The 20,932-nt window shown below is 36.9% G+C and overlaps 3 protein-coding genes across 14 annotated transcripts in view; 2 read left to right on the top strand and 1 right to left on the bottom strand.

The window, feature by feature from the left end:
• The first annotated feature begins 452 nt into the window (after nt 1–452).
• On the top strand, nt 453–15,205 carry LOC129904618 (mediator of RNA polymerase II transcription subunit 25-like). 10 transcript variants are annotated; one of them, XM_055980189.1, is made up of 13 exons: nt 643–724; nt 4,450–4,513; nt 5,465–5,495; nt 5,691–5,754; nt 6,287–6,417; nt 8,244–8,453; nt 8,536–8,601; nt 9,814–10,015; nt 10,972–11,027; nt 11,137–12,330; nt 14,079–14,132; nt 14,581–14,609; nt 14,873–15,205. In XM_055980189.1, the coding sequence occupies exons 2-13, from the start codon at nt 4,461–4,463 to the stop codon at nt 14,949–14,951; spliced, it is 2,169 nt and encodes a 722-aa protein (XP_055836164.1). In that variant the 5' UTR covers nt 643–724; nt 4,450–4,460; the 3' UTR covers nt 14,952–15,205. The 10 variants fall into 10 exon arrangements, with proteins under 10 accessions (XP_055836163.1, XP_055836161.1, XP_055836162.1 ...); XM_055980188.1 differs by lacking the exon at nt 4,450–4,513 and having other exon boundaries at nt 453–724; nt 10,972–11,018; XM_055980186.1 differs by lacking the exon at nt 4,450–4,513 and having other exon boundaries at nt 453–724.
• Nucleotides 15,201–20,932, bottom strand: part of LOC129904616 (eIF-2-alpha kinase GCN2) — a 41,599-nt gene continuing 35,867 nt past the window's right edge. For all 3 annotated transcript variants that reach the window (XM_055980182.1, XM_055980183.1, XM_055980184.1), the window contains 2 exons: nt 20,796–20,906; nt 15,201–15,572 (listed from right to left, as the gene is read on the bottom strand). In XM_055980182.1, the coding sequence (XP_055836157.1) occupies nt 20,796–20,906 (111 nt within the window). In that variant the 3' untranslated portion in view covers nt 15,201–15,572. The remainder of the gene's footprint in view (nt 15,573–20,795; nt 20,907–20,932) is intronic.
• LOC129903723 (uncharacterized) lies at nt 16,964–19,005 on the top strand. Its single transcript, XM_055979266.1, has 2 exons — nt 16,964–18,435; nt 18,536–19,005. Exons 1-2 carry the CDS (start codon nt 18,246–18,248, stop codon nt 19,003–19,005), a joined length of 660 nt encoding a protein of 219 aa, XP_055835241.1. The 5' UTR covers nt 16,964–18,245.

Below are 20,932 nucleotides of genomic sequence, written 5' to 3'. Positions count from 1 at the left end.
ATGACCCCTAAATGTTAAGAAAATGACGTGGATCATGGAGAGAGTACATGTATTGTTATTTGTTACCAATGGTAATTACGAACAGTCCTATAAAGTTTTGCAAAAAAAAATGCCCGAAATTCAGTTCACCAAAAAAATTATTGGTTAACACATACGAAAAACTAAGAAAATCGTCTAGTTCCTGTTGGCTGGACCTTTAATTCTAAAAGTATAGCGTGGATCATGGTGAATCTACATGGTATAGTGTTTGATCCTAGTGATTAGCATGGTTATTGTTGGTGGCAATTTATAATTAATAGTGAAATAATATTGATAACTAATGATAATGATGAATGATGATTGGGGTTGGATATATAATAATGACTAATTATGATAATTATTGATAGTGATTAGTGAATATAATAATTGGGGGTGATTGTTATTGGCGGCTAATTAGGTTGTTAATTATCTTCTTGCCGTCTTTTTCTTACCCTTCCTCATCAGAAAATGTATAAACACCTGAAAAGCTGTTAATCTCCTGTCGCCGCAATTTATGAAAAATAAGCAAAGCTTACGAAGTGAGAAATCGGTGCTATGGAAAATTGCTATTCAGTTTCTAGAATCTTCGACAAAGGCGCACACATGGCGGACAAACAGTTCATCGTTGCTCATTTATGCGGCGGCGCAATTATTGGAACTTTCCGGCGAAGAGTCGGTTCGAATTGCGCCGGCTTAAAATAACACGGTACTCATTTACACGATGCAATTTCACTCATATTAGTACTATTTTCGTTCGGTATTTTTTATTGGAATTGAGTCCGTGTTGACAGTCAATTTTAGTAATATTCATATGGTGTAGTATTAATTTGTGTGACGATCTCAGAGTGGATAATGTTTAATTTCTTAATTATGTTTGCAATGTGTAGGCTTATGTATTGCATTTTGTGTGATTTGATTTAATTAGTTGGTATTTGAAGAATTCCTATCATACTATGCTTCGTATGAGCTCACCGTACACAGACATACATTAAAGAAACAAGAACAAAGTTGGATGTTGACCTTGAGCTTTCTTCTGGCTCAACAGAGACCTTGACTGGAGCTTCTTGAAGAGGGTTAGAGTGGAAGGTTTCTGGGTTTGGACTTGGGATATTTGAAGGGTTTGTTTAAAACCTAGGACTTTTGAAAAAGGTAGCTTTTTGACAGATTTTGGTGCTTAATCCACAATAATTTTCGCTGGGGTTTGCCTCTTCTGTTAGGAGAGGATCAAGTGCTTATTGTATGTCAAAAGATAAAAAGGGCTCAACTTTATTTCTTAACCAAACTCATCAGGTATGTGCCATGTCTGTCCATGACTTTGACATAGGCCACGTCCATCACCTGGGCCTCGCAACAAGTAGGATGTTGTAGTATCCAACACTAACTCACGCAAACCACTTTTCATTTCCTAAGATTTTCCACTGTCAAAATCACCCCTTTAGTAGCTCGCCACGCGAAGCAACACACCTTCCTCGACACCTTAGGAATCCAGACCGAGGTATGTGGAAAACTTACCTCTGTCCTAACCAGGAGCTTCGCTTCTCATAAAAGGATTTAACTAAGAACGGATTGTTATTCCCGAGCTCCCAACTCAAGGGATCATATTTGTTAATTGGCTCACCTTGCCTTTGGAGTAAATTTGGAATCTTTGAAACTCGGGCACCTCTCAATCCTGGAATTTCCTCCTAAACCTCAGATCCCAAAACTCCCATTTCCTTGTGTCCCCTAACATGCTGAACGGACAATTCCCTCGGGTTAGAGACTCTATACAACACTGAAAATTCATCCTTAAGCACCATTCCCCCACAACACTTTTGCCCCCTGAATCTAACTCTACTCCTATCCCCATCCTTAAAAACAATGTAATCAAAGAAGGCATCCCAACCTTTCATTATATTCCTCCACACACCACTACACCCGAAAGACATTGTAATTCCATTTGTTCTCCATCCCCCTTCCTTTACACCATATTTATCCACAATCACCCCCCTCTATAAAGATTCTTCCTCCACCAAAAATCTCCACAACCATTTACCCGAAGTACTTTGTTAAAAACTTTAAATTCCTTGACCCCACGCCTTCCCTTACCACTTAGGAGATGTCATCGTCTCCCAATGAACTAAGTGAAATTCTGGTGTACCATCCGCCACATCCCAAAGGAAATTTCTTTGCAATAAGGTGAAGAAGAAACGGTCTTGTTCAGTTAAGAAGCACCAGAATGTTGTTGTTGCAGAATAGTCAATTTAGTGGACAATCATCATAAGAGTATTTAAATCCCATTCTCTCAATGGGATAAGCCTATGAAAATGTCTACAACACCTATACTCCAGCAATAACAATGTTCTAAGAAGATGGTTTGATTGAAAAACACAAGCAAACAACGGCTTTGAAGAACCCCAAACCAGCAGCATATTCAGTAGTCATTCAAACGAAAGCTAATCAGTTGACTTCTTTAGCTAAAATCACTGTAGTGAAATAAAAAGAACCCTGGAGCCAGAACAGTAATTGTTTGCTCTGTAGCTATGAGAGAAAAACTGATGTGAGTTTTAAGAGACTAAGATCACCCCTTAAAAGAACAATTGCAAAAAAAAAAGGAGGAGAAATCGAGAACGAAAAAAAAACAAAAAGGACATAAAACATCTCAAAACAAGGAAAAAAAGTTATGAAGCTATTGGATACTATAACTTATGTATAAGGGTTATAGAAGGTAACAAAACATGCATAATTACATCTTTCAGGTCTACAGGAATTTCAGGGAGGGGAGAAGAATAAATTGTCTGTTCACCATATTTGCTCAGAGAGGGGAGAAAAATTACATCGGTCATCAGATGTGTATGTCAACCTTGTAATCAAGGGTTAAATAGCAAACAACCTACACGATAAATTAACCAAATCATCCTAGCCAGAACATGTCGAAAAGTCCTATCTAAACTAGGAAACGCATTAAGACATCCTATCTTCATTTTAATAGACAAATTTGGAAATGTATTAATTTCAACTTTTGGATTTAAGATCAGACATTAACACTTCTCAAAGTTTATATGTTTCCTTGGGTGTTAAATTCAACAAGCTGGCAAGTCAAAAAATCGAAAAATACCCACTAAGAAACTGGAAGTCTCCATAAAATTTATTGCGTCCCAACAAATGCAAATAGGACATTATAAAACATTTCACCTATACATCAACAGTTAAAGAATCATAAACATATTTTTGTATTTTAACCTAGTTATCTTCTTCTGACACCCCTCAACCCAACAAAACAAGTTTCCGCTACAAAAAGCCTATCAGAAACTACTTGGTAGCCTCTTCTACAAGCACATTGTATTTTATCAATTATAGATATCTTCATATGATGATGATTAGTGCTAATTAAAATTATATGTTTCTCTATGGAGAAGATCATATTCTGCCATCTTTACCTCTACATTTGTGCAATTTGTCTCACTACGATCTACATGATTCCATGTTTCTCAAAACTTAGATTCAACATGCAAGTAAAATATTAGGCAACAAGTTAGCATCCTTGCCTCTGAAATGGTCCGATTAACCTTATTCGAGCTTACCTTAATAACCAAGGCTTCATTTATTTACTTAAAACTAGGGGGAAGATATGCCATCTAATGATCACACTTGAAAAGGAGAGCAATGAAAACTAATTTCACTAAAATTAATCGTCAACACGACTCAGTTCTAATAAAACACCAAACCAAAAAGGAAATAAGCTTTAGTGCATTGATGGTGATATAATTAATGACAAATCAATTAATTAAAAGCCAAGAGAAAACGATCCAAATTCCAAACAAACATAGATCAGATGAAATGAGGGGGCGTATGTGGATGTGACTGAGTACCTAATCATTTTCTCGAGGTAATCGGAAATGATTGTTTTCCAGTAAGGTCCCATGGCACCTGTGCCTTCAACGACAACTATTAGTTGTTTTGTCACCATGTGTGCTTTGCTTGAGATTCTGCAGATTGATTGTTATTCGCCGCCTATGATTCTATTTATTAGATAGTATACATGTTTAGGGATAGGGTTGGAATTGAAAATATATGTGTAGACATCGAGATTTTGTTGGATTTAAGATGGGCCTCTACAAGACTAGCCCAATCCATGATCTTCGAACCTGAGCCTCCCACGACATCGAGATTTTGTTGGATTTAAGATGGGCCTCTACAAGACTAGCCCAATCCATGATCTTCAAACCTGAGACTAGCTCAGGGTCGAAGATCATGAATTGGGCTAGTCTTGTAGAGGCCCATCTTAAATCCAACAAAATCTCGATGTCTACACATATATTTTCAATTCCAACCCTATCCCTAAACATGTATACTATCTAATAAATAGAATCATAGGCGGCGAATAACAATCAATCTGCAGAATCTCAAGCAAAGCACACATGGTGACAAAACAACTAATAGTTGTCGTTGAAGGCACAGGTGCCATGGGACCTTACTGGAAAACAATCATTTCCGATTACCTCGAGAAAATGATTAGGTACTCAGTCACATCCACATACGCCCCCTCATTTCATCTGATCTATGTTTGTTTGGAATTTGGATCGTTTTCTCTTGGCTCTTAAATGAATTGATTTGTCATTAATTTTATCACTATCAATGCACTGAAACTTATTTCCTTTTTGGTTTGGTGTTTTATTAGAACTGAGTCGTGTTGACGATTAATTTTAGTGAAATTAGTTTTTATTGCTCTCCTTTTCAAGGGTGATTATTAGATGGCATATTTGCCCCCTACTTTGAAGTAAATAAATGAAGCCTTGGGTATTAAGGTAAGCCTGGAATGGAGGCAAGGATGCTGACTTGTTGCCTAATATTTTACTTGCACGTTGACTCAAGTTTTGAGAAGCGTGGAATCATGTAGATCGTAGTGAGACAAATTGCACACTTGTAGTGGTAAAGATTGCAAAATCTGATCTTCTCCATGGAGAAACATATAATTTCAGTTAGTATTAATCATCATCATATGAAGATATCTTTAATTGATAAAATACAATGTGTTTGTAGAAGAGGCTACCCAACCATAAAGTAGTTTCTGATGGCCTTTTTGTAGCAGAAACCTGTATCTTCTCTTTATTTTCCTTTGTTGGGTTGAGGGGTGTCAGAAGAAGATAACTATTGAAAAACATGTTTATGATTATCTCAATTGTTGATGTATAGGTGAAATTCTTTATAATGTTCTATTTGCATTTGTTGGTTGTTTTGGTTCCTTAATTGCCTGCTTCTATGACTTAAATAAAAAAAGCCGAGATTGTTGTCATCCACCCAACTCCCAAAAAAACTTCAGTTTCCATGTTTTAAATTGTTCTTTTGTACTGTCGCGGTAGCCTTTTCTGTTTTCTTTAAATCTTAATTTGATGCTATGAAATTATGTCTTGATTTGAAATGTCATTATATGTTGCGTTTAATTTATAGGCTTTTGTAAACTTTTCAGGTCCTTCACTGGAGCTGATTCAATAGAACAGGTTCGTAAATTCAAATTGTTCATCTTTTAAACCTTTTTTCCGTCTTTAGTATTCCATGACGGTGATTGTAATGTCCAAGATACTGTATTCTTGAATAGGGGGAGATGATATTCCATTACAACATGAGTTGAAGGCAATAATCAACTTCTTATGTTTCTTTTAGCTAATTTTACCTTTCTTCTGTTGAAATTCCAGAACCCATCTGCTGGCGATGTAGAGCTGTCATTGGTGGTCTTTAATGTGCACGATTCCTACAGTGGTTTGTATCCATTTTGTTCTTAATACTTTTTTTTATTGGCTGACCCAATTGCAACTTAAGTATGAACAATAGTTGTGTCATTCACATAGAAGAACCATCTTCAGACCCTGTCTCAATCTCAACTGGAAAAAGGAACAAACATGTGGCACTACATCATTTTGTACAAATCTTTATTGGCATTTTATGGACTGTTTTGTATAGTTGGCATCATTGCACCATTATTCGAACAATCTTCTTCTTTGATCTTTGTGTGTCTAGAGATTTTTTAGTATGTGATTTCCATATGTCAAATCTTTATATGCAACAAAAGAATTTGTTAAATTTGTGTGATTTGCATAAGCCATGAAGTAGACAAAGAGCCTAGTTGGATGGGCTTATGGCTTATAAAACTTTGACGGGGATAATGCATCCTAATTCAATGTTTTGAGGCTTTTTTCACCTCTCCTTGCTGAAGTATATACAGGCTTTTCTTTTTCTTTCTGGTTGACGTTTTATTTTTTTTCCATCTTCCATTTCACCATCTCTAACACAGCTTGCATGTTACAAAGAAGTGGCTGGACAAGAAACATAGATGTGTTTTTCCAGTGGCTATCAGCTCTACCTTTCTCAGGTGGTGGTTTCAATGATGTTGCAGCTGCAGAAGGCCTTGCTTCAGCATTAATGGTGTGTTTTACTGTTTAGGATGTTTTGATAATGAGCATTTATGGTATTATGAGCAGTAGTTTTGTTTTGCTTGGTATTATTTACACATCTCTTACTGTTTTATTTTCTATGACACGCTTTCCTCTTTGTGCTTCCTTTGCTTTCTAGGGAGTTCTCTGTGAGGTCCATATGATTATCGATTTTATTTTTTTTCTATATTCTGTACCATTATTCGCCATTCTAGCTAACTTGGGATTGAGGCGTAGTAGTTGTTGCTCTTTACTATGCTACTGCTGTTCAGGATAGTGAGGATAAGTTTCATTTTCACCTAAAAGTTTGTAGATGTGTAGAAATTGCAGTTATTTTAGACAATTAGCCAGTAAATTATTGCTTTTTTTTACTGCCTTCTGTTTATTTGAATGCCGTATTGATCATATGATATTTTATAGAGGAGTGAAATCAGCAGAAAAGTATTTCTTCCTTGTGCTTGTGAACTACCAACATAAACTAAAGAAGGACACTTCCCTTCTCACTGCGTAGATTCAACTGTTTTGCATCGGTTTATTTCATCTTTATTGAACCAGATTTCTTTTCCTTTCCCAGTTCATATACTGGTTTGACGTGTGCTTCATATGGTAACAATAAGTTATACTCATTTATGATACATTGTAGATATAGTTTGACTTGTGCATTGACTAGGATTAGAAAGTTACTTTACCTTGCCAAAAGAAGACGAGATTAGTAAGTTTGAATAGGCTAATATATTTGACTTTGTTAGTAGTACATTGAAGTAATAGTTGGAGGATGTAAAAGAGTATACCTATGTCGCTCAACAATCAACATGTCATAATTTAGTATTGTTATGTGAACTTGATACTTTGAAGATCATAAACCTTTTCCATTAAGGAAAGATCTGGTTTGGATTCTTGTATATCCTCCCCATGTTTCCTGAACAGGTTTAGCATGCCAGTAGTTGCATTAGTTGGTTCACATAAATGTCCGCCAACTTAAATTTACTAGTACTTTATTAGGTCATGAAGAGTTAAAAAAGCTTTATCTCTGCTCTCACGATGTTGAAGTATATCAATTCTCCCAGGTGGTGCTTGGTTTTGGTATTTGCTTGTCAAGTTAGTTTTGGCTTTTTTCCTTCAGGAAAAAAAGAAGAAGAGTGTTTGGATTTGGTTTTGTGAAGATTGATTTTGGTTTTATTTTTGGGAGTTTCGGTTTTGCTCTTTTTATTTTTTGGGTAGAAGCTATCACAAAGCCCTAAAACATATTTGAGACTTTCGAAATTGGTGAATATATAAAGAAATACCCCCTTTTTGTTTGGGGCCATCTTGGTGATTAATACATTGAAATTTGATTTATTAAAAGGAAGTGCTTTTAGTTTAAATCAGATTAAACTGACTAAACCTCTTCACCTTTTATTTAAAAGTTCTTCTGTATAAACTAGATGTGAATTGGGGAAAGCAAAACTTTTTAAAAATAAAAATAAAAGAAGACCGGAAAAATCCAAGAAAAGAAGTGTTCAGAATTGCGTTGAAGGAAGGATGAAGAGGGGGTGGGTTTAGGGCAAAGCCAACAAGTCACAAAAGCTTCTGATGTTGAAACAGAAATGCCAATGTGCTGTTTTCTTTTTGGAGTTGGTCACTGTGATTGTTTGGTATAAAAACCAGACAACTGGTTGCCAAGACTAACAGCCCCAAGTTTGTTAACAACCTATATCGTACTGCAGGAGAAATTGATTATGTAGTAGACGGAATTTTTGTCTATGTTGGAGTGCAATGTAAACTGAACTGCTCCTACTATGCTCACATAGTATTTCACTTGACTGATTTTTCATTCAGATGTTTTCTTCATTCAATGGAAGCCAACAAACTCAACAAAATGCTGATGGGCAAAGACATTGCATACTTGTTGCCGCAAGTAACCCTTATCCATTGCCTACACCAGTTTATTATCCAGCTATGCTGAATCTGGAGCAGAGTGGGAATATTGAAGCACATACCAGTCTTCGACTAGCTGATGCTGAGATAGTTGCAAAGGCATTTCCTCAGGTACTGGTTGATAACCCTTTTCTCTTCAAAACCATGGTGCTTCCCTCATATTCCTCTGCTGAATGCTTTTCTTTTCTTGCAGTGCTCTGTTTCCCTCTCTGTTATATGCCCAAGGAAGCTTCCGAAATTAAGAGCAATATATAATGCGGTAATTATGAACAATTTTTCATTGAGCTTTTCCCCTTGTTTTTAGGGTCAAAACCTGTTGACTATATGTTGAAGTGATACACAATAATTACTGTTTTCATGTCCATTCAAACTCCTGTAGGATTAATTGTGTCACCCTCTTTTTAATTAAAGAGTTGCTAAATTTGGGCCTCATCTATAATAGTTCAATGTTGAGGATACAGCTGGTAAAGTGATGACACCATAGAGTTTTTTTGTTTCTTCCAATGGGTGCACATAATCTTAAGTTACATGGAATGTTGTTAGAGGAACTCAAGTTTTCTCCTTGGGTGGCTAGGCCATCAGGAGCATCCCAATTGTTCAAAACTGTGGATTTAGGATAGCAAATCCCAATTTGATAGCAGTGGCGAAGCCAGGAATTTATACCGGGGGAATCGGGGATTCAAGAAAACAATAAAATGTTACATTGGGATTTGAACTTGTGATCTAAAGCACTATTTGATCGTTCGTTGCAACTTCACTAGACTTTTTCCTTATATCAAGGGGATTCCACAGTTTATATATACCAAACGAAATTGTTATTGTCCTATATGCATAGTACATTTTTTTAACAAAGGGGATTTAATTACTCCACTTAGCTCCACCAGTATTTATTAGTCTACACGCTGTTATCATTTGTTATTGTTTTGTCTTTAATAGAGAAAGGTGATTTATGGTGAAGTGTATAGTCCCAATTATTTCAAACTCATTGTGCTTGTTTATCATTAGTAAAGATTACCAAGTGCTCCAGAAAGTAGGTTCCTGCAAACTTTGTTGCCAATTTAAAGTTGTTACCGTTGAGAGAATGATGCTTCCCTTTAAGAACCCAAAATTGAGAATGCGAAACACCCCATGAGTGGAGAAATTTCTAGCTTCATCACGGAGAAGTGTGACAACTTGGTAAAGAGTATAAGTATCTTTAGATGCTGTGAAGGCTTTCAGGGCATTATGGATAAGTTATTGGTTTCTATTTTGATATCTTGAAATTCCTCATGCTAATATTCTTGCTCGACATACTAAGTCGTGATTTCTGTCTTTAAATCCTTTCATCATTCAGAAGAATAAATTTAAATCCTGCTGACTTGGCATGCAAATGCTAATCTGGTTAAGTTTTAGTGCTGGTGATTTGAAGTAGGAAACGTACTGCCCCTTCATTTTAGTTTCCTATACTAAGTGTGAACTTTTCTTGATCCAGGGAAAACACGATCCGCAAGCAGCTGACCCGCCTGTTGATACGTCTAAGAATCCGAATTTTCTTGTATTAATTTCGGAAAATTTCAGCAGGGATTGTGCTGCTTTCAGTCACACTGAAATGGAAAGTTTGGCGCCAAACCAGAGCCTGGTTGAAATGGATATGACTTCTGTGCCTCCAATTTCCGGGCCAGCTAATTCATCAGGTCAGACAAATTCTGGATCTCTCTCTTTCACACTTGCCTGGTATGAATGTTTCTCTGGATAGTGTTATAGGTATGCCTGATTCGTTTTAGATGTCCTTTTTCTGTCGAAAGAAGATTATTTTGTGAATATAAAATGAGAAGTACCCTCTAGAGGAGAAGTCAATAATTGAATGAATGGATGAATGAATGAAAGGGTGCGGTTGACAACAAGTGCTGCACTGCATCTGCCAGTTTGGTTTGGTGATCTGTAAAATAGACCAACCATTTGACACAATAGTGAAGTTAGAAATACCACATCATATCTCACATTTCTGGAATAAGTTTATTAGCCTGATATAAGTTGGGTTGGGTTTAACATCTTAAACTTTTCGTTGTCTTGATCAAATCCAGACAAAAGAAAAACCAAATAATAATACTAATAGTAATAGTAGTGTTAATAGTAGAAGCATAACAGTAGATGATCATGAATGATGATGATAGTGAACCATCACAATTCAGGATTAATGTGAATGCTTTCACTCTATTTTTTCCATTTAGTTCTTCCTTATGCGGTTGCTGATTAATTTGTTTCAATTGCTGATGTTGAGGTAACATGTTAGATAGATGACTGGTTGCTTTATGGTTACAGTTCCTCTATTGCTAATATATGTCCATCCCCTTGTCTCAATTGTTTGAGGCATAAAAGTAGTCGGACCTTTTTCTTCTTCTTCTTAACGTCATCTATCGTTGTCCTTTTCTGAAGTTGGGTTGAGTTGTATCTCTGCTTGAATACCGTCTTACTTCTCACTTCAAATTAATGCAAGTCCAAATTAATGAATCTCTTATGTAACATATGTAAACTACTTCAATTTCGATAGTTGTTGGTTCATAAATCTCATGTAGAGCATCCTATGATATATTAGCAATTCACGGAGTTTTGTTGAAGGAGTTCTAATTCTTTTCCATGTACCTTTCAGTTATGAATCAACAACCCATTTCAGCTGGAAATATTCCTGCTGCACCGGTAAATATCGTAAGATTCAATAACTTGATTCTTTGCTTGTCATTTGAATGAGGTATTAGCTTTGCTAAAACTCCACAAAGCATTGTGAATGTCATGATCTTATTACATATTTCTTCAGGAGCCCGCCATGGCGACCTCTGTTGGTAGACCTGCACCTCCACATATTCCTACTGCTCATCCTACTTCTCAAGTTGCTGCAAGCTTGCAAAGTGGTTTACCTATTTCTATTTCAGAGGAGATGGTTCCGAATAATGAGAATACTAAGGAAACAACACCTATTGTCAGTGTGATGACACAGTCCTTAGGTCCATTTAGTGGTGCAGCTGCTAATGTCAGAATATTGAATGAAGTGGCTTCTGCTATATCTACTGCTCCAACTGTATTAACATCGGGGCAGCTAGGTTTCACATCAATGACTGGGTTTGCTCCAATTGCCAGAACTGATCAGATATCTCAAAACTTCGGTCCTGCATCATTAACTTTGATGGCTCCCAGTATGTTTGGGAATTCTAACCTTTGCATGTCCCAACCATTGAGCAATATCCTAGGAGGCACTGGTGCAGGCAGTCAAACAGTACCTGTAATGAGTCGAGGAAATCTTCCCGGGTCTCAAATGATGCAAAGCGGGATAGGCATGCACCCGAATGTGCCGAGTGGAACAGGTATTGGTATGCCTTCGGGACAACTGTTGAGTAAAATCCCAGGAGCCATTGGTGCAGGCAGTCCAACAGCACATGTAATGAGTCAAGGAAATCTTCCTGGGTCTCAAATGATGCAAAGCAGGGTAGGCATGCACCAAAATGTGCCGAGTGGAATGGATACTAGTATGCCTTTGGGACAATTATTGAGTAATATCCAAGGAGGCATTGGAGCAGGCAGTCTCACAGTACCTGTAATGAGTCGAGGAAATCTTCCTGGGCGTCAAATGATGCAAAGCGGGATAGGCATGCACCGGAATGTGCCAACTGGAATGCATACTGGTATGCCTTCGGGACAACTGTTGAGTAATATCCAAGGAGGCATTGGTGCAGGCAGTCTAGCAGCACCTGTTATGAGTCAAGGAAATTTTCCTGGGTCTCAAATGATGCCAAGAGGGATAGGCATGCACCAGAATGTGCCAAGTGGAATGGGTACTAGTATGCCTTTGGAAATTGGCAGAATGATGCCTACTCCAGGGATGACTCAACAAGGACAGCCTGGAATATTGGCTCTTGGCAGGAATAACAGTGCAGAAGCTAACATGTCTCTATCTCAGCAGCAAACAATGGCTACATCACCATCAGCTCAGTCAGGTTACCTCAAAAGCTGGGAGGTAAGGCCTACTAATAAGTAGAAAGAGCTGAAGATTGACAACAGACTATATGCTCCATAAGGAAATCCTCCATTAAAGTTTTGTACTGTCTAAATGACAGATACGATTTAAATTTGAACTATTTTAAAGAGTACTGTATATTTAGTTTTTGTTGATGTTTTTATGCTGATAGTTGATACCTTGATTTAAAAATCAAGAACTATTAAGGTTTAAGTTGACTGCTAATGTTTTGCTCTGTTTCTTAGACACAACTATGCAAATATCACATCCAAGTTTCATCCATCAATATCTGGGAGAAATGTTCTTGTAAAGTCTGAATTGATGCTTTACTCTGACCCTAATATCCTGTTTCCACTTAACCATTACATGAAGTTGCTCCATAGATAATTATTTGATCAGTACTGAACAAAAGAGAATGTTGACCAGTCATGTTGGAAATTTGTAAAAGGAGGTAAAAAGAATTAAAACTAACGTGAAATGTGTCCTAGTTCAACTAAATTCAGTAATGTGTTCCAGTTCTTAGTCATTTTGTTCCTTTCTTTAGTGACTCAGTCTCAGATAGTTTAAGTTAGGATTGTGAACAGTATAAGATAGCAGAAAATAAAGATGTGAAATCAGAGGATGGCACATTGAGAGGGAAGGAGGGGGTTCGCCATGCAAAGTGTAATCTACTATGCTCTCAAATCCATGGGGTAATTTGTTGAACAATACTTAAACATGAAATGAGTCGATGAGTATTATAGCATTTAGCATATAGTTGCAAGATGATGCTTAGGCTTAATACCACTGGATGAGTACTGAATTTTTCTGATAAAAGATGAGTGTCAAATCAATTAGTTTGTAAGAAAACACTCAAACCAAAGTAGTTAACATGACATCTTAAGATGTCAAAGTGGAGAAGGCTAAAGTACTATGAGCAGAACATGAATAACAGGCTTTTTGGCACATCAAGAAAGTTGACAATCAGAAAGGGCCATATATTTTTTTCGTTGTTGAGCCAAAGATGGTGCTTTTAGCTGAGGAGGGCAATAGTAAGAAGTCAGCTAGGTATCTTTCTTTTTCTATTAAAAATATGGTGCTTTCTTTACTCTTCCATTCTTGTTCTAGTGACCGACCTAATCTTCCTTGACAATTTTTGGAGAAGTGCTAAGTTGCTTCATGTGTATTGCAAAAAACGACTAGTACTATTTTGTCTGATGTTACTTCAGTTTGGAGAAGTGCTAAGTTTCTTTAGTTTTATGTTTTTCTTACAAGTTACAAGTGATCTTCACTTTTACACATAAGAGATCTGAAAAGGCCATTTTCTTCTGTTCTTTGTAAGTGGCCAAGAGATCTTAATTCCTCGAGAAAAAAGTTATTTGTGATGCAATAGGTAAATAAACCTTTATCTGCACTGACTTTGCCAAGATAATGTAAAAATGCCTGGTAAAGGACCAACAAAGTAGAACAATGGTTTTCTTAACACTACTATGAACAGCAGAATGTGTTTAGTGTAGTTATTTCCTTATGAATTGCATGAATTCAAGTTATTGACAATGTTGGCAAATGGGATTGCTATTGCTGATATATTCAGATGTATTTTTGGGTGTATGTTTCTCAAATGAACATTTGGTAAACTTTTTAGTCATCCACATGCTTTATTCTTTTTTTTTTCTTCCAATTGTTGTCCTTAGAGATTTACTGATGGCTACTGCGTTTTGACATGATGTTGGTGAAGCACTGCTAACTTTCTGATGAAAATATTTCAGGGAAATTTATCAATTGTGAAAAGGCATGAACCTGAACATATTTCGAGACTACAGGTGTGTTTAAATTTGTCTTTGTGGGAAGTTTTTATTTAGAATTTAGTTCCCTTTAATAGTGTTCATTGTTAGGTGTTTAAACCCACATGATGGCGCTCCAATTTTAATTTGATAGATAAAGTAGCATGTTGAGGTATTATGTAATTCTGATCCCAGGTCTTTGGTCTAATGGTAAGAGCAAAATCCATGATGTGTAGGCTAAGCACACTTCACGGGTTCGAACCTTTCTCTAGACAAATGCCTGGTATTTAAGTGTAGAAGGACAGAGCGTCCGACTCATGATCTACTGAGTTTCGAACCGTGAGCCCAGTGACCCTCGGGTTTTTGTCGGCTTTTTATTTATTATTAAAAAAACTATTGTGTAGTTCCTTTTTTCATGTTCTAAAATGTTATTTGATTCTTTGCTGATTTGAGTAAGATCTTGTGGTTTATTTTTCTCTTGTGGCAGGGGTACAAGAGATCATCAGCTTCTGAATCGTAAGTACATTTTCATTAATGCTTGCTTCAACTGTCCAACATTTACAATTCAAGTTGATTGCAATGGTAGTAACCCCTCTGTTGAATGAAGCTACGGAATTCTTTCTCCTCATGTGTAGGAGAGTGTATCATTATGTTTCAAGGTTAAGATGGTACGGAGATGGCAACATTTATCACGTAAAACTGAAGAACTGATGTTGAGGACTCAAAAATAAGATAGATTTCATTTCTCGTGAATTTAACCTCTCAAGTTCTTGCAACAGCAGCGAACTGAAGATTGGTGAAGAGACGAAAGACCTCTTGTTAAGTTTCAAAACTTGTTACTTTGGGAGAGATGGGTGATTTTAGTCTGATGAGCCTTCTCAATATTCTTTTACTGGAGGTCATCCAATTTCCTCTCTTAGTAATGAAAAGGAGAAAGTGTAAGGCCTCATTTGTTTGCAGTCAATGAAGATTTTACTCTTATTTAGATCTCAGATTTTAGTCATCAAGTCTTTTGTTTTTTAGGTCTAAATCTATTCAGATCTTAATCTTTAACAGCGTTTGTTCTTTAATTTTACAATCATTTAATTGATCTGAATGATTAAGATCTATAACAGTCTTTGTATTTTTTTTATTTTTTTTTGAAACTGGTAACTTTGTATTTCACAAAAAATTACACTTGCTGAAAGTACGTACGGAAGTCCTATAAAGTCCACTAAGTGGGCTTCCTATTCTATACATTGCACTTTACACCAAAATTCAAAATCATAAAGTGATGATAACTTTCCCCTTGATCTTCTGTATTGTACGCTCCTTGTCTTCAAAATTTCTTTCATTTCTTTCCTTTCAAATGTTCCACCAAATGCAGACAGGTACTGTTTTCCACCATATCTTTTTATCTTGATTCCTCCTCTTCTAATCCAACAACTTAGAAGATCTGCAGTATGCTCAGGCATAGAGCAGTTCAGCCTAACTGCCTCTCTGCACTTGTTTGCAGCCATGCAAGCATCAATTATCGTTAGAAGTATTTTAAAAGCTAATGACCACAACTTTATCCTCTGATAAAAATATGAGTCCAAATAAATGAGATAAGCAGAAAATATCTTTGAAAGAAATGCAATAGTCGAACTGAAATCAATGTCAATATGTTCACAGTCCTCTCTATTCAAAGAAGAGGATGCCTGTGGCACCACCACCAATTGTCCCCAGGAATTCCGGCATCCAAAGTAAACATGCTAACATAATTAAAATATATTCTCAACTAATTGGTATCGCCTATGTAATTTTTTTTTCTATATTGTCCTAATTTTCGTCAAGTAGGTTTGGAGTGGTTGACTAGGTTATTTAATGTCATCTTTAAAACGGCAACGATGCCCGAAGAATGGAGGTCGAGCGTAATGATCCCTCTATACAAAAACAAAGGGAATATCCAGAGTTGCAACAACTATAGAGGTATCAAGCTACTAAGCCATACTATGAAATTGTGGGAAAGAGTGGTGGAGATGAGAGTGAGGAGAGACGTGTCTATTTCGGAGAACCAGTTTGGATTTATGCCGGGACGCTCAACTACAGAAGCCATCCATCTTATGAGGAGACTGGTGGAGCAATATAGGGAGAGGAAGAGGGACTTGCATATGGTATTCATCGACCTAGAAAAGGCTTATGATAAAGTCCCAAGAGAAATACTATGGACATGTTTGGAGGCTAAAGGTGTACCTGTGGCATACATTAGGGTGATCAAGGACATGTACGAGGGAGCCAAAACCAGGGTAAGGACAGTAGGAGGGGACTCAGAGCACTTCCCAGTGGTGATGGGGTTGCATCAAGGATCAACTCTTAGTCCTTTTTTATTTGCCTTGGTAATAGATGAATTGATGCGACAAATTCAAGGTGAGGTGCCATGGTGTATGCTTTTCGCGGATGACGTAGTCCTGATCGATGAGACTCGCAGCGGAGTAAATGCTAAGCTGGAGGATTGGAGACATACCTTGGAGTCTAAAGGGTTTAAGTTGAGTAGGACCAAGACAGAGTACTTAGAGTGCAAGTTCAGTGAGACACATCAGGAGGTTGGCGTGGAAGTTAGGCTTGGTGCCCAGGCCATCCAAAAGATAAGTAGTTGCAAGTATCTTGGGTCTATCATGCAAGGCAGCGGGGAGATTGACGATGATGTCACACATCGTATTGGGGTAGGGTGGATGAAATGGAGGCTCGCTTCCGGAGTGCTATGTGACAAGAAGGTGCCGCCAAAACTTAAGGGCAAGTTCTACAAAGTGGTGGTTAGACCCGCTATGTTATATGGGACGGAGTGTTGGCCAGTTAAGACTTCTCACATTCAAGAGATGAAAGTTACCGAGATGAGAATGCTGAGATGGATGTATAGTATAACTTCCAGAAGCATATTTGATTTATCAACAAGATGTGTATTACATTTCCTGTGTATTACATTTCCATGTAATTAATACAATAATGTGCATAAAAGCAGATGTATAATCCATTTGAAGAGGCTTTTAAAAGTAACTAGTGTTCTAGTGTAGTGGAATAGAATACCTTATACACCTACCAAGTCACTTGGAGTTGATACACCCCTTTACAATACTTGAAGTTATCATTGTATTTCTATCGTAATTGTTAGTGTACCCACATTGCTTAAGGGAATCGATTGTTGTCTCCTTATGTGGTTTTCGACAATCCTTATCTTACGCGTTTGGGGTTGTTAGACCCAGTCCATTTTCTTTACGTGATATTAGATCCATCTCTACCCAATGTTGGGCTTCATCTGATATGTCCCCACACTTCAAATGTCTAGACATGAGCGTGCATCGGGTGTTAGAGTATCCTACATTTGTTGAGAGAATAGGTCGTTGTCTCCTATGTTGCTTGGAGGTGCGGATATCCGATCCGGTTGTGAATCTAAAGGTCAGATTCTTCAATCGCATAAGTTTTAGGATTCGGGGGTATGGATCCAACTGTGGATACGGGTGCTGGGATACGACCAATAAATGTCTATTAGGATATATAAAGTATATATTTTGATTAGTTAAAGTTATTGAACTAAGACTAATACAACTTCATACTATATACCCAATCAATCTATACTTCCCGGTCATAGAAAGTGTTCCCAAGATAAGGTGACCAAATTCGGTATGGATCCCACACACCCTGTCGCGTTGACACGGGTGCGGCAGAAATTTCTAAGAGTCTGTGCAACATAGGTTGTGTCCTTACATGGTCTTGCATAACTCTCACCACATAGTTAGCTTTTGGATTGAGTTAGATACAAGGTTCATTTTCTTTACAATTATATATATATGTCTCACTATCCTGTTTTCTTTTCCTTTCTTAAATATGGGTTTAGGGTGGTGGTGGTGGTGGAGGGGGTACTAAGAGCATGTTGATGCAGAAACTGTTCAAATTTCACAGTATCAGCTAGTATCAGAAGAAAGGAAACACATGGATATTTGACACTATATATATAGAATCTTCAGACAGCTCGAGATGTTAATAAAAATGAAGTCACATTATTGGTTGACTTTTCCTTGCTTAACACCTTACGAAGTAGGGCAGTTTTAGTATCAGCATATATACTGGCAATTAGTGAGTCAGATCATTAAGACATTCTCTGTGTTGCTAGATGCATTTGTTGTCATAATAGTTATGGCTGATTCCTTAACAGGTTCTCAATTCTTTGCCACCTATTTTTCTGCTCAAAAACCCTTCCTTTTACCCCGACTTGTTTCCCTTCACTACCCAACTCTTGTCAGAAGAAGAGGAAGAAGAAAATCACTTCACATTGCTTTCTGCTCCACACCCACTTCCCCAAATATTGATGTCATCTCCACCCATGGTATGTTTTCCTTTTTAAATTGCTTGTTTTCTTTCTCTTATGTGATAAAAATATGTTCTTTTCCCAATTTTTGATGTTTTATCTTTTGGGGGTGTGGCAGAGCATTCTGATGGCACTGTACTGTTTCGGTTTGGGGACCCAAGCGAGGTAGCGAAAGAGAATGAATTGGAGGAACCCCTTTTGGGGGTTGAAGAGGTGGAAAGGGATGGTGAGGAGGAATTTAGTGTGGTGAAGGTTTTACATGGTGGTAATGAGAGAGAAGTCATTGTCAAGAAAGTAGAGAGAGAAGCTGAGGGTCAGGCTGTGACTGTGGCCACTGATGCTGGTGTCTCTGAATCAGTAGCAACTAACAACAGGAGTAATGATTTTGTTGAAAAAGAGATTGGATTGTGTGAAGATTTTCCCGCTGATGAAATTGGTTTGGTTTCACCTCTACGAATTCAAGATCAATCTGTGGCTGAAGTCGATATTGAGAATGCAGGATATGTTGAGGAGATTTTTAAAAAGAAAAATGATAGTGAAGCTTCAGTTCCACCACCAGATAAATTCCAATCCTTCTTTGGAAATTGAGGAAGAAGTGAAGGGTCAATCAAGTGATGAATCATTTGAAGAATTGGATGATGACAAGTCACCTCTTTTAAGTTCACCTGCAGCAATGCCTGAATATTCTGACTTGGTAAACACTAAGGAAATTGAAGAATCTGAGGGAGAAGGTTCAAGTCAATTGACAGAGAACGATGGTGACAAGGATTGTTGCGATGATTCAACTCCTTTGATGGAAAATGGTACTACTATGAGTGAAATTGAGGCAGCCGAGGATTATATTGAGATTGTCCAACAGACTCAACAAGTATCTGAAAATATTGAGCGCTCCCGAGGTAATTAATCTGGGGAATGGTGAACAACAAATGCATTTTGGAAGAAAATGGTGAACAAATTGAAGGAAACAACAGTGGGGAAGAAGGAATGTTATTTAAGTTGGGGAAGATGACCGTTAGGATTAATTTCTCCCAAGACGGCATTTTGGAGCATTTCTACCTCCTCTAACGCGCCTAAAGAAGGTGTTCTCACCTCCTATGACAGGTCAGTACTCAAAGGTGTATTAAATAGAGAAATAAAATGTTCATGATAGAACACCCGTGAAGTTGGAGTGTGTAGTAGGGATGTACATAAGTCGATTTGGTTTGATTTTTCATTAAAAAATAACCAAACCAATTATGTTGGTTTCTTAAACTTATAAACCAAATCAAATCAATCTAATGTCGATTTTGATTTTAGTCCGTTCTTTTGATTTTTTGGTTATTTTTGAATTTTTTTATAATTACATCGTGATAGAAAAATAGATCAAATTGAAGAGGTTGTTTCCTTGATCGTGTGATTTAATGCTGCACTTGAAGTTCTCAATTGAAGGTTGTTCCCTTGATCGTATGATTATATTGTTTAATGACATCTCAAATACACTTGAATAAATAAAATAAAAAAAATAAGATGTACAATGTCATCTTCAAGACATTGTCTTAAGAAACATATCAAAAACTCACGAAAAGACACAACACATGTCAATTTGTTTAGTCATATTACAAGCCCAAATATGAAATAATATATGTAAACATTGAAAGTTATAAACTAAGTTAAAAAATACTTACCAAGCATATTATAATAAATATCTTTTGTATATAAAAAAAATAAAATTATATATGTATTATGTCGATTTAATTTGGATTCGATTTTACTTTTTTTTCTATTAATAGCAAACCAAACCAATAATAATCGATTTATTTTTTTCAATGTCAAACCAGCCAAACCAAACCACAAGCCAATTTTTTTTTGTCGGTTTAACTTGGTTCGTCGATTTGGTTTGTCTTGTACAACTTTAGTGTCTAGTCGGGATTTTGAATATAGGTTTGGGGGGGGGGGGGGTTAGGCTATTTTCTCTATATTATTAATGTCATAAAAGCGCCATAGATAGGTTGATATATAATTAGGGTCATGGGTACTCATTAGCATTGTAAATGACTTATATATCCATGTTACGCTTATTATTGATGTTAGGCCATGGAGGGCCATTTTCTATGTTTGAAACTCCATGTTTACGAAAGCTAATGAAACTGATGATACTTTATCTTTGTAAAAGATATTACACATGCTATGTTTATAATGATATTGGTTTTCATAACTGAGATATTATACGGTGCATGTGGTGTGGGCATGATTTTTTTATTTCTTCGCTTGGTGCAAGTTAAATGCATCGGTTGTCTTCCACGTCTCAATCCGTTTTGGGGCGTCACAGTATAGCCATTAATAAATTTAAAAAGAAAACCAAGAAAAGAAAAGCCTAGAGATACTTCAAACGAGTTTACCTAGTTCCATATGGATGGGTTTCTAAACTGAGATAACATGGCCTCTAATAGAAACTTGACGAGGTTTCCTCTCTCCACTTCTTTTTCCTTCTTGAGCTCAAGATGTCGGACCTGGTCACATATGAATAGGAAAATAT

This window comes from Solanum dulcamara, chromosome 9 (genome assembly GCF_947179165.1).
Source record: "Solanum dulcamara chromosome 9, daSolDulc1.2, whole genome shotgun sequence".
In the NCBI taxonomy this organism is placed as follows: Eukaryota; Viridiplantae; Streptophyta; class Magnoliopsida; order Solanales; family Solanaceae; genus Solanum; species Solanum dulcamara.
Note: the sequence above shows the minus strand (reverse complement) of the source record. Positions and strands in the feature narration are given on the sequence as shown.